The sequence below is a fragment of the Thermobia domestica genome, chromosome 7, assembly GCF_964235325.1.
Source record: "Thermobia domestica chromosome 7, izTheDome1.hap1.1, whole genome shotgun sequence".
Lineage (NCBI taxonomy): Eukaryota > Metazoa > Arthropoda > Insecta > Zygentoma > Lepismatidae > Thermobia > Thermobia domestica.
In genome coordinates, this window is record NC_137460.1 from 83,596,289 (window position 1) to 83,617,831 (window position 21,543).

Below are 21,543 nucleotides of genomic sequence, written 5' to 3' on the forward strand. Positions count from 1 at the left end.
GAACATCGTCATTGTAGAAGTCTACACATTGTGCTTTAAACCACTCTTCCACCTCGTGAATGACGTCGTCTGTGTTGTTAAAATGGCGACCACGCAACGGATTTTTCATTTGGGGAAACAAGAAAAAGTCACTGGGTGTGAAATCGGGAGAATAAGGCGGATGCTACAATACCTGGAAGTCACACACCCTTGCTTTGTCGACAACAACTTGAGAAGAATAATCTGGTGCTTCAGAAATGTGTCAACAAACGAAGAACCTAGTGTGCAGATACCTTAGACATGTGAAGTTCGTCATGTATAATTTTCCACAACTACCATAACTGAGACCAGTGTCATTCATAATCGTTTGGATGGTTACACGTCTGTCTTCGAGGGTTAAACACGCCACTTTCTTCACAATGGCCATATCATTCGTCAGGGATGGTGTTCCAGGTCTTGGGTCATCTGTGAGGGGCATAGACCAGTTCGGAATTTCCTTTTCGACTTTACAATAGTCATAAGATAAACAATCATCGCCATACACAACCTTAATCTTGTCATGAATTTGTCTGGCATTATTACCCTTCAAGTGCAAAAACTTCATCACACTGCTAGCGTCAGTCTCATACATCTTGCACATTGGTCCTTTCGGCACACCCTGTAAAAAATTAGCTATCATTAGGAGCTAATTTCCTTAACATCATGCACATAAGAACCAAACTTAACAGTGACAAAATTTCAACATCATATCTTAATCACTTCCTGGTGATAATTAAAACTTTACGATACGCCCTCGTAAGTTGAACATTTATTTCATGATTGGAATATGTAGTACTTTCGTGGAATATATAGTACTTTCGTTATGTAAATATTTTCCCTTGTAACTTGTATAATACCAGTGTTGCCACAAATAACCTCGTCCCCTAACCAACCTGCCAACCAATGGTGCCAATGTCAGACATTGTGTGGTATTTTACAGTGCTTTCATTAGCTTGAACTTCCATTTGTTAGAGTGAGATCTTGAAAAACCTAATTTGACGTATTTCCATACTAACTAGATGTGTTAAATTGTGAACAGATATGAAAACTCGATGACAGTATCCTATTTTCACTCTAGCTTATCGTTTCACTGTAAAATTAATTCTTTAGAAGTGTAATTATCTAGCGTCTGCTGCTATACAACCCAAATTCTAACGAAAGTTTGACTTCTTAACGGCTAGGTTTTTTGTTGATTTTATGTCAGGTTTGAGCGGTTTTTTTTTCGTAGTAAGAAGAGAAAATGAAATGAAATGAAATTTTTGAGTTTTACGTACCACGGTTATGCCGGTTAGGCTAAAGGAGACGGTGATGATGAGTAATGAATGGAATGGTGGAATGAAGAAAGTGGGAGGAAACGGGAGAACCCCGAGAAAACCCACGCACACGGTGTTTGTCCACCACAAAGTTCACTTGGCGAGAGCAGGATTTGAACCCGAGACCCCTATCACCAGTAGTAAGAAGAGAGAGATTATTTCCTTCCATAACGCAATTTAAAATATTGAATAAAAGCTGAAATATAATAATTATTAAACATAAAAAAACTTTTGGAGAGATTGCTTTTATAAAATGCACTGAAAAGTTTTTTTTTTTTTTTTTAAAAAAAAAAGGAAAAGTGGAACTAAAAGCAGAAGAGTCCAGCAAATCATTTTGTAATGTCCATTAAAAAAAGAAAAAAAAGAAAGAAAGAAAAAGTACTTTAAGCTCTTTCGGAAGAGCGCCCAATGCTTTTTGTCTTATTTCTGATTGAATTCAACCCTTCTCCAACATTTTATAACAGCATTGTTTTAAAAAATTACTTTTACGAGTATTTCTAATATATTTTCTGATACAAACAATTATTATTGTAAATATTCCACATTTTTTTCTTTTACTAATGTTGCAGCAAGTGAATTTGAGCTATCTAGTTCATTTGAGTATGCTCCTTCCTTTTTTGTAACGTTTATTTCTCTTAATCTAAAACTTAATTCATTATTAAAATCTTTGTCCTTATGCTCGTATCTGTTCCAACATCAATTCATACGAATTAGTTTACGATAGGAAATTTTTACTGTGTACTTGTTGAGACTCGTAGAAATGATTAGCGAAGATATCAATTACAACGTAAATCGAAACTGACTTAAAGTTAAAATGATGAGCACATCCTGAAGGTGGAGTTTTTGAAGGTTAATGTTTGATGGTAACGCATATTTCTGTCTTTGTTAAGTGTTGTTGATCCTTCCGCGGTGTTCTTCCTTGTTGGCGTATGACGTCATAAAGCGGTAGAGTCTGCGTTACCTTTGATCTATACGAAACATCATATGATGTCATCATTAAACGTAAACGTAGCATTATTGCGCTTGATAAAATTCAGTACCAACATAGTTGATAATCACAATTACTTAACTGACGCAATCAAAATAACTTTCATGTACATTTACGGGTATTTCTTTAAAAAAAATCTCGCTTCTGTCTGGATGACAGTCAAATTGAATATATGTATGTAGTTTATTACTTGGTAGAATTTTACTTACAAATAAACGTATAGGGATTTTGAAATTAAACGTGAGTGGCCGGGCTTTTAGACCATCTAGCTTGTAAAGACTTTGTATTAGTATTTCCTCATTACAAAATTAATCATTCCATTAATATTATCGCCAATTAATTTGTAAAGTCGTAGATTACGGCTTGGATTTGCATAAGATCAATGAGTGGTTCTGTTTGTTCGAGATTTTTGGGGTTATGGTTAGATGACCGTTCGTGTCAACTGATAAATACACATGCTGTATGTGCACATTGTCCTAGGATCGATACCCGATGAGGGAGGGTTCGGTCTCGAATAGAATCCGAGTAATAGTTCGACACCCACATTAAACAGTAATTTCCGACTCGTATAATGTTCGGTGCACTCAGTCGGTCCAGAAAGGAGGCACTCAGTCGATCAAATTTTGATTATAAATGCCGAAAGCTCTATAGATAACGCAGATATAATCTAAACGTGGAAAATAAGCTGTCTAGTGTCCACAAAATGTTATAAAATATATTAGGTAATTTATTTCTCGCAGTGTAGAAATTTCAGGCGTAAATACTTGCCCAACTCTCAAACTTGTGCATTACAGCTTCAATTAATAGCGTTCGATAAGCATTGAACGACCTTCTTTTCGAAATTAACATTTTCTCATTCTTAAAATTTCAGAAGAGAATGGAAAATACAGGGAAGAAACTTAACATCCATAATCATCATCATAATAGGTATTATGCCATTATTGGCAGGTTACTTGCTGCAACTAAGAAGCTTCGATGCTCTACGGTCTTCCGTTAACCTCTTCGTCTTCACGTGCGATTTTTCTGTTTTGATATCGTCCATTAAGTAGTCTTCTTCGCCTCTCCCTCTCTTTTCTGCCACCATACTTTCTAGCACGTCTCTCATAATACAGTTCCTTCTTATCCAGTGTCCCAATCAGTTTCTCTTCCCCCTCTTAATAATACAGTGAAATCTGTTTATGTTAGCCACCATCGGTTCCATTGAAAAGTGGCCAACTTACAGAAAATGTGATTGGTGTATTTTTAGAATAGGATTTGTACATTGTAGAATTTTAATAAGCGATGACTCAACTACTTTTATATAATGTATGTAATCATAACAATATACATTACTAGAAAAATACTACAGTAGGTTTAATACATACAATTCGTTCAACTTTCTACGTTATGAATCCCTTATGAATTCAACAAGTCCCCTTCCACTGAACACAGAGATCACTGAACACACATGCACCGAAATCTGATTCGCTATTTTGCTGTCTGTAGAGTAAGAAACTTTCATCTGAACTGATTAAACAGTAACAAATATTTTCTGTATATCCTTTCGAAAAATAGCAAATCAGTTATTAATAACAAGGTTCATTCTAGAGGTTTCTCTTTTATTCTTTTTGGCACGTATGCACATTCTAATCTTGTAGTTAACTACCTCTTGTTAATGAGCTGCAAGTGTTTCCTTGAAGCAAAAGATGTTTTCAGAAAATCTTAAGGGAATTCATGTCTCAAAATCTCCGCTACATTTCGACAAGCTGTCAGGTGCCAATAGTTGACAATTGAAGTGGTTGGCTTTAACCTTGAGAATTTTCCGGAATTACTCAAGCTCCTCACTGTCGAAATGAGCCGATATAGCTAATGGTTTTACCAAAACAGACAGGGTAAACAAATACGTACAACCATTTCCTGAATACCTGTACGAACTTTTCTTATTCACATCTTCCTTCAGGGTAGTGTTCTAGCCATTAACCTCTAAGAACAAGTATTGGAAATCCATACTTCTTTATATCCAGTCACAAATACAGAACATCTGCCACTCATAAGGAAATACGAGAGTTAACAAAAATAACAAAACTATATTTTGCGTGGCCAAGATACGCAGGTTAATTTATCATTATCATCATAGGATAATATTGCTTCAAAGTGGCCAACTTCCAAGATAGACAGGTGGCCGACTTATAGAGTAATAAGTAACGAATGTCTTATGGGAAAATGCAGATTCAACACGAACTAGGCCAACGTAAGCAGGTGGCCAACTTAGAGAGGTGGCCAAGTTAACAGGTTTTACTGTATCTAAAATTGTTCTTTTCTGCCCTATCATTTCTAACACCCTCTCATTCGTTTTCCGCCCGGCCTAGCTAATATACTCCATTCTTCTTTACACCCACTTTTCGAAAGCTCCCAGTCGTTTTTCATCATTTTTGCGCAATGTCCGTAAATCTTGTGATTACAGTGTTAATAAGAGCAATTACAATTGTAATTTTACTGCTTTTGTCTTTCTTAAGTATCATCAATCTGGCAGAACGTTCAAGCAGATGTGATTACGATCTATGAAGATTGTAAAGAGATAAAGGCGAGTTAATGTATGGTACTGATAGCACAATGCATCTACATTTATTGATGCTCTCACCTAGTTTAAAAATATTGCGCCGAACAGAGGGAAGGAAGAGTTTGACCAACTCCTGATGACTTTCATTAATTTCATCTTCCTCTTTAGAAAGGAAACCCTTCGTTGTTAGCAAAGATCTGCTTGGGAATATGTTTCCTTTTTCCTATTAGTTTTCAGTGGTTCAATGGAAGTCCAGTATCAGTCTAGAATTTGCATTACTCATGGAAATGTGAGTTGTTTTGTTTTTCGTGTGTGCGCGCCTTGACTGTATTCACTGAGGAATAGCATGGAGGACACTGTCTAGGTCCACTGTTGAAGGTACATCTCTGCCATTTGCGTAGTGAACGTTTTCCCATTACCAGACTAACGGAAGAAACATTAGCCACAAGACTTTTTTAAAAAGTAGAATGTTATTCTTGTTAACACGGTTCAAGGTAGCATCGCATATCAAGTAAAGAAAATAAATAACGGACAAAAATAAGCATATGTATTCCCACCCATGTGTGTGGCTGAGCGCCAAGATGAATACTTGCTGCTAATGATGAAGAGTCATTGCATACTTGTATAATAGAAACGTATGGTAGTTACGTGAGGGAAGTTTTCTTAACATTTAAAGTGTTCAAGTTGGGAACTAATACTAGTGTTTTAGCTTTAATTCCTATATACTCTTTATAAAATATTTTAAAGAGTGACCGAAGATGAAAGTGAGATTCATACCATGTAATTGTTTGTCATTTGTTGGGGTATGATAACATAAAGAAGTTAGCACTGTTCACGATTGTAGCGCGTAACGGGACATGATTTTCTGAAGACAAAGAAACATATGTTGATCCCGCTCGTCGTGGAAGGTGGGGCCTGTAAATGTAAAATTGAAGGTTATTTGGAAATAGAACTAGGTGTGGACACAAAAATTTCCAACTTGCATGTAGGTGTTAAGGCTTGGGTGAGAATGTAAATAAGCTGGTGTTGAATAAAGCACTAGAACGCGATATCGCGATTTATATATATATATATATATATATATATATATATATATATATATATATATATATATATATATATATATGTCATCATTTATGGGGCCAGATGTGTGTTGACATCGCTAGTTGCATATTTCTTTCTTAAAAAACTAGTTATTAATGTATCTAAAAAAATTAATATTCATGATTTTTGTCTTCTAAATGTTATTTATTTAACTTCTAAAAGGTTAAGAGTATTATTTTTTTATAGTTCAGTTTGATGTGGTTTATCAAACGAAATTAAAGTTTTGAAGGGGTAACATTAGTAAGCGTTATTGCTGGAGCGCTGGTTCCCGACTTCGATTGGGATCACACATGCGGACTTACATATGGTGTGAGAGAGCTAGTAAATCGTCGCGGGCCACAGTGTCATGTGCTGGGAAATTTGCCAAGCAATCATGAAATGGACTGCCTCGTTGTCTTTGTCTGTTTCTGTGTTTTAAGTATTTGGCTTTTCCTGTTTTTTTAGTTCGCGAACTGATTGTAATGAAACTTGCCAAGGTCATCAGATCGCTTTTCAAATGGACTTTTCTTTCTTTTATTTTTTTCTGTAGTGATTTCTTTGTATGTAATAATTCCTAGTTGAATCCATGAATGCAATTTTGAACGGCTACACTTCAGTCCAAGAGCAAAGTAATGAACAAATGTTCTTTAATTAGTTTTTATTTTCTTTAGAGCGTGATAGCCAAATGACGGCCCTCAAATACATGTTTCATGGGGTCCACGGATGAGTAATAGGAAGAATGTAGTTGGTCACCATAATATAGCTGAGTCAATTCTTGACTTTAAATGTAAAAATATATTTTATTTAACATTTTTGTCACCAAACTCGTTCTGGAAGCACCAATTTTTAAAATGCATATTTCGTCTAGTTACTTTCAAATGTTCGTAGCTCAATTTCTAATTTGCATAGACAAGTGAAACAAGAAGGATGCACAGAATAGAATAGAGATTCGGAAAATGTATGAGTTACATTCTGCGAACTGTCTGCTCAGCAGGGGCATGGGAAGTTAAAAGTAATCTCCAGTATTGTTCTTATTTTGTTCTGGCTATCACTGCTTTACAGAAATTAAATTGTAACAATTATTATTATTATTATTATTATTATTATTATTATTATTATTATTATTATTTGTAGGATCAGTTTTTACTCAGTTCAATTATTAAATTCGTATGAGCTCCTCTTGTTGGTCTAGTGGGTGGCGCGCACCTGGTGGAAAAACAATGGAAATTAAAACCTTACGGGGGTTCGGATTCTACCTTAAACTGTGGATCTACGTCTCATGTAGCCTCGATGCTGCAAAGAGACGCTAGACTTCAATAAAGAAATTAGTTTGAACAATAATTGCGAAGTAACGTATTTGACGTCGAAAGGGAAAGGCGCAAGTGATTAGCGTAATGATAAATTTAAGACCGTTGGCTGAAACTTAATTGCATCCCAAATAAAGCTCCATGTCTTTCTTTTTTCTTTTTTAAAAGTCACTTGTAACCACAGGACAAAAATTTTGAGAGCAAAGCTAATACTCTAATAAAGTAGTAAGAGTTTCGGCCTATTATTTACAGCGAGCAAATGTTATATGATTATAGTATGACTTCATCAGTCACGACGTAATTCTGAGCAATAGACATAAGAAAATCCGTTTCATAGTGTTTTAGATCTAGGACACCATGTTTTCCAAATTTAAGATTTGTTGTGTACTGTTATTCTGATATCATGAAAAGCAAAACGCGCAAAGTTTACTTGGAATGAGTCTGATACACATTTGTTAGTCTTGTTGGTTAAAACAAAGCAGAAAACGGAAATTCATAAATGAAAATTTCTGATAAATTAATTTAATCTTTAAGTATCCATTTATATTCTAATCAAAATGAAGGATTCTTCATAACGTATAAAAGTCGAACTGTATTAAGACTAATTCACACATAGAGTGTCGTTCCCCGTCCGTATCGTAGTCCATGAAATTTCTTTTCAGATTTCGACAATGAAAACTCATTGAGTTGTCTTTTTTAATTCTCACATGACATTCCGTGCCCTTGCCGTTCTCCTGCCATGTCCCAATAGTGCTGCCGTGAAGAAAAAACACCCCGGTCAAGATACGACGGCTGCGATGCTTTGACTTTATTCGAAGCAGCACCAACAGTGGTAAAACGTTAGTCTTCAATATCTTTCTTAACGGTGTATAGTACCTGCGCCATCTTTGTTTTTTAAATCCCATTGATTTATCTAAGGAACTATTTTTCTTTTCTTTAAAATGAACTAGTTAATGGTTCGATTTTATACTTTATTCAAGTCTAGTTCAAAATGAATGTGTGTAAGTAAACTAGTTATTTCCTCGAATCCTTCGGCTCGCTGGACGCTATAGGTTAAACAAATTATTTACATTTAACATTTTTTTTTATAGTTTGCCCACCAACTAACTTGTGGTTACACAAATATTAATTCGATTAAGTATAAAAAGGGTTAATGGTAATATGCTTGCTCTGGACTGGCACTAAAGCTTGTTAAATATTGCACTGCCCTAAGGTAAACGGTAATAACTGTATGGTTTATATACTTTTCAAGTTGCTTAGTTACTAAATTATATTGTGCTTGATATGGGATAAATACTTCTAGATTTTGTGTAAGTAATTACATACTTATTATATTTAATACGGCCCTTGTCTTAATAATAATAATCAGCAAAGCACGTTTGTTTTCAGCGGCATCACTATCCGTTTTCAAATAAAGGCAGGCAGGTAGGCAACAAACTATTAGCAACTAGCTTTACTCAGAGACTGAGACGTTTTCCTTTTATAATAAGGATTTAAAATTGCTGAAATAAGATGATTAAATATGAATATTATGTATATTTCAAAATTTAATTTTGACGAAATAAGAGACTTTTAAATAGATTTCAAGAAAAAATAAGTAAAATTGAACCATTAAATTTCCCGATATAAATTAAAGGACTAAAAAACAAAGATGGCGCAGGTATTGAACACCGTTCAGGAACTCAAACAGAACAAAATCCCGTTGTGCTTTATCAGTGCCGGTTACTTGGTGTAGTCCTGTGTAAGCAAGTGATAGAGTGGAGGGTAAAAGAGAATTTGTGAGGAAAAAGTGTTCGATTGAATTCCGTACCCAGGATAGTCTTCTTACTATAATATTATTGTGTATTCCATGTTTAACTTCAATGCGAAAATCAACTTTCGCAGTTTGCGGCTTGGTACAATCCGCGGCAAAAAACCTGCAACATGAGCATATAAGTTTATTGTGAAATGACGAAGTCTTTTGCTCCAAAATAAGTTTGTACGGGAGGAGGCCGAGGTTTATCCTGGCGTGATTCGTTCCACTTAGACGTTATGTTCATTACCTGTGCTGTTAGGCGTAGTTTCACAATAAACTTACATCCTCATGTTGCAAGTTTTTTGCCGCGGATTGTACATACTGTTGTATACCTCAGCAGAGACGAATCTAGAAGGTAAAAACTGACGGGAGGGGGGGGGGGCAGTCACAACCCAGAGTATGATAAGTATATCATAAGTTTACTGTAAAATTTTAAAAAAATATATATAATTAATAGCTTAAATTATTTTTGTCACTCAAAAACTGGGGGGCTCGGCCCCCGGGCTAGATCTACCACTATGCCTAAGTATGTAAGATAGAGCTATGTTAATATTGCAGTTGTCGGAAACTTTTGATAAGGTTTTAGTAGAATTATAGAAACAGTATAATTAACAGTGTCACTTCTTCTGGTAGAGACGTAAGTATTTTATTAAAATTATTAATAATAAACCTAGGGTAAGGGTTTGGCGTTCTAAACACACTTTACAAAATATGTAGAGTTAGCTCTGGTGCCTAGTAGGATATACTACTTTCGTTCATAATGTATAAATATCTTCTTTGAAATCTGTGTCGGTTTTCTCTTTATTCTTTACATATATCTTCGTATCAAGGTAAAGAGGTCACAGTAGAATTTATTGTATTCTAAATAAAATAATCCGTGTTGAAAGTCTTTGAAAAATCTGTCCTTACTCAACAGTACGGTATGCTTCATACTTAACAATTGCATACTTGAAAAAATGGAACGGGGTTATGCTTTTCGAACACATTCACATTGACAGTAGTATATACATATGCATGTTTAGTGGAATGGTTACTTTGAAGGGGTTTGGGTTTTGAAGCACCGTCCGTATTCCTGTTGCAGAGTGCACTCAGGGAGTTTGACTTCTTAAAAGAGGAACGTGCCTCCCCTGAATTGGAGCAGATCCAGGCTCGGGCAGTACATCTTGCAGTTGAGCAGCCGTCTCCCTCACCTGAGCCTGTTGTTGAATTTCCAGAGGATGAGGTACAGGTTCATCGAGCCCTAATAAATGCCCTTTCACTTTCTCTATGTAATACAATAACATTGTGGATGTTTTTCGGTAATACGTATTGAACTCTTTTAATAACAGTATGCTGAAGAATTCTTTCTTAAATTTGGCAGACGGATTTTTTTTAAAGCTCGTTGGGAATGTGCTGTTCGTACCGTATGCCGTATGTTGTTAGTGCATGAGTGGTGTCAGCTTCAAATCTCGACAATGTCTGTCTTTTTCCCATGTCTAATGTAATTCTTAGTGTTTTTCAAGATAATGTCCTCTTCAAGATAGTGCTGCTGTAGTAATCTGTTTTTGCATGATGTGATACACCGTATATTGTGTATATCTCTATGTTAGTGTCAATATTCAGGTAATAATTTCATTTTAGTCCAAGTTCTGGAAGTTAAAATATCTAAACATCTTCTGTCTTATCTGTATGTGCAAATGTGCGAATAAGATTGGCTGCTCTGAGTCCTACAGTAACAAATACTTGTAATTACTTGATGCTCTTCTTCATGCTTTTTGTTAGTACTTTCACACACGTAAGTAACAGAAACGACCTCATGAATTAAAAACTAAACACTTAACAGCTTGCCATGAAATAATAAGAACTGATAACGTTTTCATATTGATAGTACTCACTCTTATATAATAAATTGAAAATGTTCTGTTATCTTATGTACGTATTTTATTTTTCATTAACCTATCATTTCCATTTCCACTCAAAACCATAATAATCTCGGTGCAGGTGGTCGTGCAACCTCTATCTGAAGCTCATATTACTTATTACTGAACAGTTAAATTATCCTGTTATTAATTATGTCCGCGTAAGATTTATACAGGATGAAATTCCAGATTAGTAGCAAACTTGTGTTGATCCCCTTCCCATTGTTGAAATTCAAGTAATGTTCAAAAAGCAAGTCATTTAAATATTGGAACTATTAAAGCTGCTCGCATTGTACAACGCACAGTATCTTGCGTATACTCAGCTTAAACTGGGTTCTTGAATGCAGAATAACAAAATAGTCACTGAAACGACGGTGAAACCGATTAATATATCACTGTGATAATAATTTCATGTGCAATATGTCTTTCTTGAAGTCGGAAAGATCAAGTAGTCTGACTTGTTTTAATGGTCACCTGTGCATAGTCCCCAGAAAAAGAGGGCCAGCCATAGCTGTGGCAAAGTGCCTAAGATAGGCCCCGAAGAACCAACTGTCAATTATATATATATATATATATATATATATATATATATATATAATAAATCAATTAAAGGGGACCCATTGTTATGGCTTGTGGCCAGGGGATTAAGTTTCAATTGTTACATCTTCAACATAACTCGCTAATTGAGAGGAAGGTGCAAATACACCGGGAACCTAAAAGAAACCTGGAATCATCATCAGGGTTGATTATCTTGACTGCTAATTGAAATTTCATCTTAAATTACGGTTTATCCGAAATCTGTGGAAGTTCAAGAACTAAAATGAAGAAATGTGCTTTTATTTGTAGGTCCTATATCATGGGAAGTTTTATATAGAACCTACAAAAAAAAAAAAAAAAAAAAAAAAGTATTTTCCAGTTTAATTTTTAAAATTTTCAGATTTAGGACAGACTGTAAGTAAAGAAGAAATTTGAGAAATGTAATTCCAATTAACAGTCAAGATTTTTTTCTAATATAGTCAACCCTGATGGAGATTCCAAGGGACACGGTGGCTCAGTGGTAGAGTACATACCTCAGGTGCATTGGATCCCTGGGCAAGGAAGTTTATGGTAGATAACATCGTGTCAATGGGTTTTCTCGGGGTAGTCCTGTTTTCTCCTACATTATTATTCCAACAGTTCTTCCACCATGAGTCACTTGCCTTAATCATCGTCTCTGTTAGCATAAAGAGCATAATCATGGGACATTAAACTGAAATATTCCATTTCATTTCGTTTAGTTTCCAATGAATACTCCAGTACCAATGGGAGTCGAAATGATAATTTAAGGAAAAATAATATACATAATAATAAAAACAATGCTTATTTATTATAAACTAAGAATTTCTTTCCTGACTTTCCTCATACAGCAGACAATGATGTCATACCCAACTGCTTGCGAAACATTCCGGCTATTTTGAAAATCGTAGAAACACATATTAGATCACTTTATAGCACGTATATAAGTAGATTTATTTTTCAAGATTGGGATATTTTCAACTTGATTCTTATTTATAATAATTCAAAGAGTAAATGAGGAGTGTGAAGAAGAGCATTATGAGATAACATTATTAAATTTTCTTTTCTTTTTGTAAACTGCCACTCCTGTTGCTATATCGTGTTTGTATACTAATTTTGTTTTAATAATTATAATTACTAACATTAATTAATTCTACTTGCTTATGATCTATTTTTCACACACGAAATCCTGCTTATATGAAAGGATATGAAAGGTTTTTCTGCTTCGAAAGTTTCATTTCATTCTTTCTAGTTCATCATATTTCTTATATTTAAACTACAAATGATTTTTTCCGTAGAACTGAACTATTTTTTTTTTTTAATAGTAACGTAAACTATGGAACCTTTCTTGTACAGGATTGATTTTTTTGAAAGTCTTTAAGCTTTTATCTTAGTAATAATTTTCGTCTCTTTCAGGTTCCGTATGAAGCTCCAGATGTTATACGGAGGCCTGTTGCACGGACGCTGGAGTATCGGGATAGTGCATACGAGTCGCGTCGGCATTCACAGTTTACTGGAATGTCAATAGATAATTTCAGACTAATCAGTGTTCTTGGTAGAGGACATTTTGGAAAGGTAATTTGTAAGAAAATGTGTTTTCTTATTCGTATTATGGTTAGAAATAACGTTAACTAAAAATTTAACGCTTAAAAATTTGAAAGTAAAGTCTTACATTTTTACAATGCTTAATTCAATTTAAAATACAGCTTTTATTGAATATAAAACACATTTATTTGCAGTACATTATTATATTTTTGAACAAATTTGAACTTTAATAAAATGTTTAGAGTAGGTAATGTAGTCTAAGTAACGTCCTGAAAAATGTTACTGGCGCTATATTATTTCTAGAGATTAATTTGATTATTAACAACATTATCTTGAAATTTAGCAAAACTTAATTTATTTCAATTTCCAAACAAGATTAACGTGGTGTCGCACAGTTTTTTTACTGCTGAATGATGCGAATTAGGTGAAGGGTTTCGTCGATGAGGAACATGTATGGCGACGCAAGCACATCGAAAACAGCAGTAGTCAATCTCAAGAGTATTTCGGGAAAAAACTGCAGGAAGAAGTGATTATTCCTTTTCTGGTCAGATCCATGTTGTTACCACTGAAGACCATTGTGCGAATGGACGCCTTAGCATTCGATCCACAGCAGAGCAATTTAATATGATTTACGCTACTGCCCTGAATATTTTGTAGGAACTGGGACCTAAAAAAATGTGCGCGGAGTGGATTCGCAGTTGTTGACGGGGGGACAAATGTTGGAGCATATGACATGATCCCTTGAACATTTATCATATTAACGGTTGGAGGACATTATTTTTTGTTACGGCTTGTTTTTGGGGATGAATTCTGGTGCCACCATTTTGAACCAAGTTCAAAATTATCCAGTATGCAATGGAAACACCTTTATCCCTACGCTTAAAGAAATTCAAGTACAAGCATCTGCTGGGAAGTCATGGTTACCGTCGTCTTTTATCGCTATAAAGCAATCATTCTTGGCTTCAAGAGACCAGAAGAACCCATTAATGCTGAACATTACTTTGCGACGTGAACCTGTCTTCGCACACCCATTAGAAACAAAATACCTGGTTTATTGATTTCTGGGATAACCCTGTTTCACGGTAATGCCCGTCCTCATATTTGCGGTGCTCAGGACTTGTTCCGAAGATTGTTACAAAATGTTGCGTCACCCTCCCTGCAGCCCTGATCTTTGACCTTATGACTTCTTTCCTCCTTATGACACCTTATCCTCTAAAGTAAATGTTGTAGGTCAGAAGTTTCACTCGGATAACGAGAGTGAAGACCGTCCGTCATCTGTCGATGGTTCGAACGCCAACCTTATAAATTTTACATGAACGATATTCGTACATTGGTCACACAATGTGACAAATGTCTGAATGCATATGGAGATTTCTTTGGAATCACAAATGCTGGTACATCATGGGTGCCTTTACATTGTATATAAAGAGTAATTAAATCCCATTAGTACTTTCGCAGATATTATCTGCAAATTGGTTTCAATTGATCATATATATATATCTTAGTGATATTTCTGATTTTAAGAGAGACATACGAGGGATAGTCAAAAAGTTCCCGGTATTCTATTCCAGTTCTTTATTATCACAATATAAGTACACATTTATTTAATGGCCTTCAAAGTTGGTACCTTCGGAAAACACACACACTTGTTCCACCTCTCCTGCGATTGGTAGAAACACCGACGAAAGTCCTCTTTTGGTATCTTCTGAAGTTCAGGCATCGCGTTGGTTTTGATCTCTTTTGCGTTGGCAAAACGGAAAAAGCCCATTTTTAGCTTTGGAAACAGCCAAACATCCGATGGTGCTAAACCACCACACTCCTTCGTTCAGCTATATTACTCGTTCACTGCCTGTTATGACGTATTAGTACTTGTCAAATTCATAATGAGGCAACGTAATGACTGTACTGTACAGGATTCATTGTGATTACATCACAAATACCAAAACTACGAGTAAAACAACATTCCAGGAACTTTTTGACTGCTCCTCCTAAGTACCGAAGTTATGAGTTGATGTTTTTTTTCTCTACCTCTTTTTCCAGGTTATTTTATCACAGTATCGAAATACTGGGGAATATTTCGCTATTAAAGCGTTGAAAAAAGGTGATATTATTGCTCGCGATGAAGTGGAGTCTTTGTTAGCGGAGAAGAGAATATTTGAAGTAGCCAATTCGATGCGTCATCCATTTCTGGTCAATTTGTTCGCATGCTTTCAAACTGAGGTATGTGTAATACGGTTCTTCTTGTAAGCTATATGTAATGAAGCTTTTTGTATTATTTACTTTTGTATATACGAATAACGCGTAATTTAAAATATTCTGTTCAACATTTTAAACATCTAAAGTTTCCATTATGTGATTAATATATTGAACTTTTTGTTTCTAGTGTATTTAGTAAATTGTACAAGAGAACTGTATATTACAAGAAAACTTAGTTCTTTATAGCTCGAGGCAAACTATGTTAGAAACTTTATTATTATTATTATTATTATTATTATTATTATTATTATTATTATTATTATTATTATTATTATTATTATTATTATTATTATTATTAATAATAATAATAATAATATTTAGATGATGATAATTGTAGTTTTAATAGTAGTAGTAAATTAGAAGGTCGACTGAATTTCTATTTGTAGTGTACTTATTTAACCATCTTCCCTTCTCTTTGTGTCATGGATGTTTTGTTTTGATGCATGCTTCATACATTTTGACTCAGCACTATCACTTAATGATTTTCTTTTTTTTTAAATTTACTTTTTCCTTATGGTGGGTCATGGGTTTTTGATTGGAGTTGTTGCAGTTCCTCTTTTATCAATGAGTTTTTTAATTAATTATTTTTTTTCCACCGACAAGGTCGTATTTAACAGCTTTGCTTCCTCGAGTGATAGAAATCAACCTTTCGAGTTGTACTTCCGGTTGTCTTTGATCTTATCCCTCTTTTGCAACCAATAGTTATCGATGTACTACTTCAAGTTTGAGTATTGAATTTACATAGTTTGGAAGTCTACCGTAGTTGACACTGTGAAATAAAGCCCACGTATTACATATATTTATACATTGTTGAAGTTTTGGTGGACAAACGCCGTGCTCGTGGGTTTTCTCGGGGTTCTCCCGTTTCCTCCCACTTTCTTCATTCCACCATTTCACTCATCTATCATCATCACCGTCTCCTTTAGCCTAACCGGCATAACCGTGGGACGTAAAACTTAAAGATTTCCTTTCATTTCATTGTTGAAGTTTAAATACAAAGTTAAGTTTTTATTTATCTTGTCATTGTTTAGAACTAATAGATTTTTTTAGCAAGTAAGAACCCTTTCTCCTGGTTTTTATTGATTATTTTCTAGTAAAACTTTTCCTGTAACTTTTTATTAATTCATATTGTAATACTATGAAGTTTATATTATTTTTCTTCTCATTCCAACGGGCGGGAGTGTGAGTTAGTTTAGTAAATACTTGCTTCAGGTTATGAATTTTGTATAATACACTTAAGTGCCAAAAGTTATGGGATAGCGGTAGGAACCTTGTTGACGTCACGGGTTGAACGATGCAAAGCAGTTTCAGTGCTGTCAGTTGGACTTCTGTGGGTGCATTGAATATCGTGTACTGTAATGATGATAACTCGATGGGAATTATCGATATTTGAACACGGGCTGATATGTTGCTTGAGAAATGTGGCATGAAATGTCGGAAGTCGTCCGGACATTGAACGTTCCTTGCTCCACAATATCAAGGATGGGCTGTGATGAAAGTATTCAGACATATTACTATCCATCAGGAACAACGCGTAGTCACACACGTGTGTTGAATTATATCTGGGCAGACTCATCCGGGCAAACAGACAACCCATGGTCTGAAGTTTCGACAGGGCATTCTCCAAGCTGCTGGCAGCTCAGAAATGTTTTGGTGTGTATTATAAGGCATGTGTTTCGGTCCTCTGGTCCACTTGGACTAGACATTGACTAGTTATTATTATGTTCAACTGTTTGGTGACCATATGAAGCTCTTTGTGGACTTTTGCTCTGCCAACTATGGAATTTTCAAGGTTGACAGTGCGATATGTTACCGGATCGTAATGGTGCATGATTAGTTTGTGTAACAAATTCTGGCCATTTCCAACGAATGATTTGACCGTAGCTCTCCGGACATGAACCTTTACCGAGCACATATGGGGATATAATCGAACAGCCCATTCGTGTCCAGGATACTCTACCTGCAGCGGAGGCTGAATGGCTGCACATCTGTCCATATTAGCGACATGTCGCGCCCCTACTACGTCGAGTTAGCGCACTTCCCCGTGTTCAAGGAGGTCCACGTTAGTAGATAGGTATCCCATGACTTCTGACATTTCAGTGTAATAACACTTCAATTACTGAAACTTCGTTGTTTAACAGCTGTTTAGTCCCTGTAAAATAAATTAAGTATGATAATCAAACAATTGATTTTGTCAGTGTTACTAGTTTATTTATTTATTTATTTTTTTAAATAAGTATGTAAAGTGATGTTGATCTGTACAGAAGTACTGACATGGTATTTTTTATTTGTATGATTTAAAAACAATTTTCAGGATATTATTTTCTGGAGGTGTAAGTTTATCGCGAAAGTAGATGTACTGGGGGAATGTTCCGAGGAAAGGTCTGAGCTAAACGCTTGCATCAACACCATCAACAGAAATAGAAATAATAATAATAATTCGTTCTGCGGTGATGGGGAATAATGGTTGTCGTTCAGGGTGGCGTCGATTGAACTCACTGGCCAAATATCGATGCGAGTAACCTTCATGCTCACACCAGTGTTATTTCCATACGTTCATCCTGCGACACCATCATTCACTACAACAATTAAAAAATAATTTTTGAGTTTTTCTATAGCTCGGAACTTGCCGGACACAGTTGTATGTAATTGAATGATTTGTGGATTAGTTAAACTTGTTTTTCCTTTCTCTTTCAGTGTCATGTGTGTTTTGTGATGGAATATGCAGCTGGAGGAGACCTTATGATGCATATACATAATGACGTATTTTCTGAACCTAGAGCCGTTTTTTATGCAGCATGCGTTGTGCTTGGTCTCCAGTATCTACATGAAAGTAAAATTATATACAGGTAAAGAATTTTTGAAAATATACTAAGTAATTTTAGGATACCTGAAAACATTCAGTAGAGGAAATTCAGTAGCCATTCAACTCAGTTGTATGTTTTAATTACTAAGATAATTTGTTTCTAGAATAGAATTCTGTAGCAATTTGAGACATACATATCTCCATAATATAATATCATATTATTATAATTTTCGTTGTTATCAACTATTCTTCAAGCGTATAGTACTTCATTTCTTGCTTAAAGGTTTGGTATATTTAATTTATACTAACTAGTCTGGGGGTGGAAACAAATATTTTAATTTTCCTGAAGCATCACATTAATTATAAGCATTAAATCAGATATAATAGAATTCTTTTTTGATATATTGACTCAAATACTGTAGTTTCGACAATTCAATTTATAACAAACTTTTAGTTCTAATGTATATTTTGTTTCTTTATAATGTTAATAGGAGGGAAAGAAAAGGAAAATGTTTTAGTAGAAAATAAGATTTCTCGGTACAAGGTTTATTCAGTAATTAATTTCAAAATTAATTTCAGTAATTCTAAACTTTAATTATCAGTGAAGTGCTAAGAAATGTGCCACTTTATCTAAAGTATAAAATGGTCTTCATCTCTGAGAATATTGGACTATATTCAAAAATAAACTATTTTTTCCAATTTATTTTCATGGTTGGTTGATTTGGAGTTCAGTGGCCCCTTCAGAACCGAGGTTATGAGATATGGGCCTTTAGTTTATTAACTGAACTTCAACCGGAAATAGAACAGGGGTATCAATCACCGAAGATCTGATACTAACCATATAGCGAGGGAGAGTTCTGCTTTATCTTCATATTATAATTAATATTCGATTAATAAAACTTTAATATTCGAATGAGTCTAACAATTTTCCATTTCATTAGGGATTTGAAACTGGATAACCTATTACTTGACACAGAAGGATACGTCAAAATCGCCGACTTCGGCCTTTGTAAAGAAGGAATGGGGTTTGGTGATAGAACTGGCACGTTTTGTGGGACTCCAGAATTTCTGGCACCTGAAGTTCTAACGGAAACGTCATATACTCGTGCTGTGGACTGGTGGGGATTAGGCGTTCTTATATTTGAAATGCTTGTCGGTGAGGTAAGTTCAGCTAGTAGCTAAGGTATTTGTAAAATATTCTTCTATATTTTCTATTTTTATATAGATATATGGTGTGATATAGAAGGTTATTAGTTCAGTTAAAAAAATACAGGATCAGATCGTGTCTTCTCGGAATTTATACTTCGCAGTGTAAATTGTGTTTATCTACGTTCTTATATCTCTTAATATCTCTTAGCAAGCCTAACAGGAATATTTCGAAGAGATTTTTGTAGTAATGTTTTCGGTAAAGTAACGGAACTCTATTATATAAAAACGAAAAGAATCTTGCATGTTATCTCACTATAGGAAAACGGCTGAACCGATTGAAATGATTTTTTTGGATAGAGTTATTACGTACCTCGATCTGAGTTTTTATCATTTTACTTTGTTTAAAATGCATATTCTAATGGTGGGAGCGGGGGTCAAAATTTATGCGAAAAATTGAATATATCATTGTCTTGTCAAGGTAGGAAAAGATACATGGTGTATAAACTCCTCATTAAAATTAGTAGACATGGTCCCAGCCCATATTTTTTTTATAGTTTATTATTGTTATGCAATTACTATCAAATCAAAATTCTAAATATTGTTTCGTTTTAATAACGTTTACTATTGATAAAGTACCGGTACATTGAAATGCCGTACTTTTTTGGAGGGGGGGGGGGAGGGATTATACAAAACCCACGAGAGGCATTTATTGAAATCAGAAATATCTTTGGTATATATTTATGTATAAATGGGTCAGAGCCAAAGTAGACTCAAATAATTCGTATCTTTATTCACTTTTCTTACTGGTATGCAAATTAAGTCATTGTATTTCTTCAACTTGGACTAATAAAAATCGTAGTGAACTAACTTGGGCTAAATTACTTCTTCTGTACTCTGCAATATTTTAAAATTGTCCATATGTAATTCCGTATAATGGTTTCACTCGTGCAGCTGTTTATCTTTTTGTCCTTCTGAAATGACTCTTGACAATTATATTCACAAGTATGTGAAGATCAGTACAACGTATTTTTATCAGGAGTCCTTCGCGAGTGAATCGGCAGACGTATCGTATTTGTGGCCAATTAGTCCCGGTTTGAAGTTCAAATGGAGGACAATTTCTGTCGGATGTAAGCCGAGAAGCGGTTTGGATTCCGCTTTAAGTTTATGTGATCCCTTCCAGCATAAACCAGTTGTTGCGTAATAACACCAAGGCAAAATAAACTTATTTCTGTCCATATGTAATATAAATACATAGAACAAATTATTTAAACCAAAAAACCTGGTTTAAACCAAAAAAAAAAAAAAACCGGGTTTAAACAAAAAAAGTTTTTTTTTTTTTTTTTCAATAAAAACCATGGTTTTTGCCAACTCTGCGAGTTAATATTACTAACATCATCTGTGGGTTAGTCCCGGGACTTATTGAACGATGTGTTAGGTGTCTTAAATGCACAAACAACTTTCATAAATATAGTTTGAACTGATTTTTACGTTGCGTAAAGCGTATTTTTAACAGTCACAGGTGTTTCTTCTGCAGAAAATTTTTGCAGAATTCCTGCAGAAAATTTTTGACTTACAAAAGCTCATCGCAGAAAAACAAAGTCCTTCCTCTGGGGTTTCCGATTTAAGGGGGAAAAGCTTCTGTATCTTTTTCCTTCGCTTTGTGGTGGAAAAACACCGTATGCCTGGGTTTTCTCGGGATTCTTCCATTTCCTCATTCCACTGTTTCATTCATTTATGATCACTATCTTCGTTAGCCTAGCCGACATAAACGTGGGACATAAAATTTAAAGATTTCATTTTTCCTTCACATTGAAAGCGATGTCGCCTGTTGTTTGTGATCACATCACTGAGAGACAATTGAACAGTTTGAAATAAAATTTAGAACATAGTTAGTACCAACTCAGCTGATATATTATCAGGCAACTTTGATCTATAGGCATATCCTAAGGAGGGCAGCGGTTCAGAATTTATGCCAAAAATAGAATAACTTATGAGGCTTTTATTATACTTTGATTAATATGCGTATTCTAAGACTGAGAGGAAACTGAAATATTTTCGAATAACCTGCGACAGACATTTCAGCTAGTATATAGTAAATAAGTGTGCAGTGTTTTTTCGTTGGTATCCTCAAAATATAAGTCTCTCTGAACTTTCTACGTGCAGAGATGTTCTCAGTAACTACGTTCCCTTAATGTGTAATGTACATTTATAATTAACTGCAATTTTCTGCACTTACGAATCTGATATGTGATACGAAATAAATTGGAAAGTATCACTCGAATTTCGAAGAA

General features: G+C 34.8%; 1 protein-coding gene across 6 annotated transcripts in view; it reads left to right on the forward strand.

Annotated features, from left to right (window-relative positions):
* The window catches only part of Pkn (serine/threonine-protein kinase N), a 173,501-nt gene that overhangs the window by 142,935 nt on the left and 9,023 nt on the right, over positions 1 to 21,543 (forward strand). For 4 of the 6 annotated variants that reach the window (XM_081764973.1, XM_081764968.1, XM_081764967.1 and 1 more), the window contains 5 exons: positions 10,125 to 10,265; positions 12,913 to 13,071; positions 15,082 to 15,261; positions 17,995 to 18,146; positions 19,045 to 19,264. In XM_081764973.1, coding sequence (XP_081621099.1) covers positions 10,125 to 10,265; positions 12,913 to 13,071; positions 15,082 to 15,261; positions 17,995 to 18,146; positions 19,045 to 19,264 — 852 coding nt within the window. The remainder of the gene's footprint in view (positions 1 to 10,124; positions 10,266 to 12,912; positions 13,072 to 15,081; positions 15,262 to 17,994; positions 18,147 to 19,044; positions 19,265 to 21,543) is intronic. The other 2 variants (XM_081764970.1, XM_081764972.1) reach the window with 1 other exon arrangement.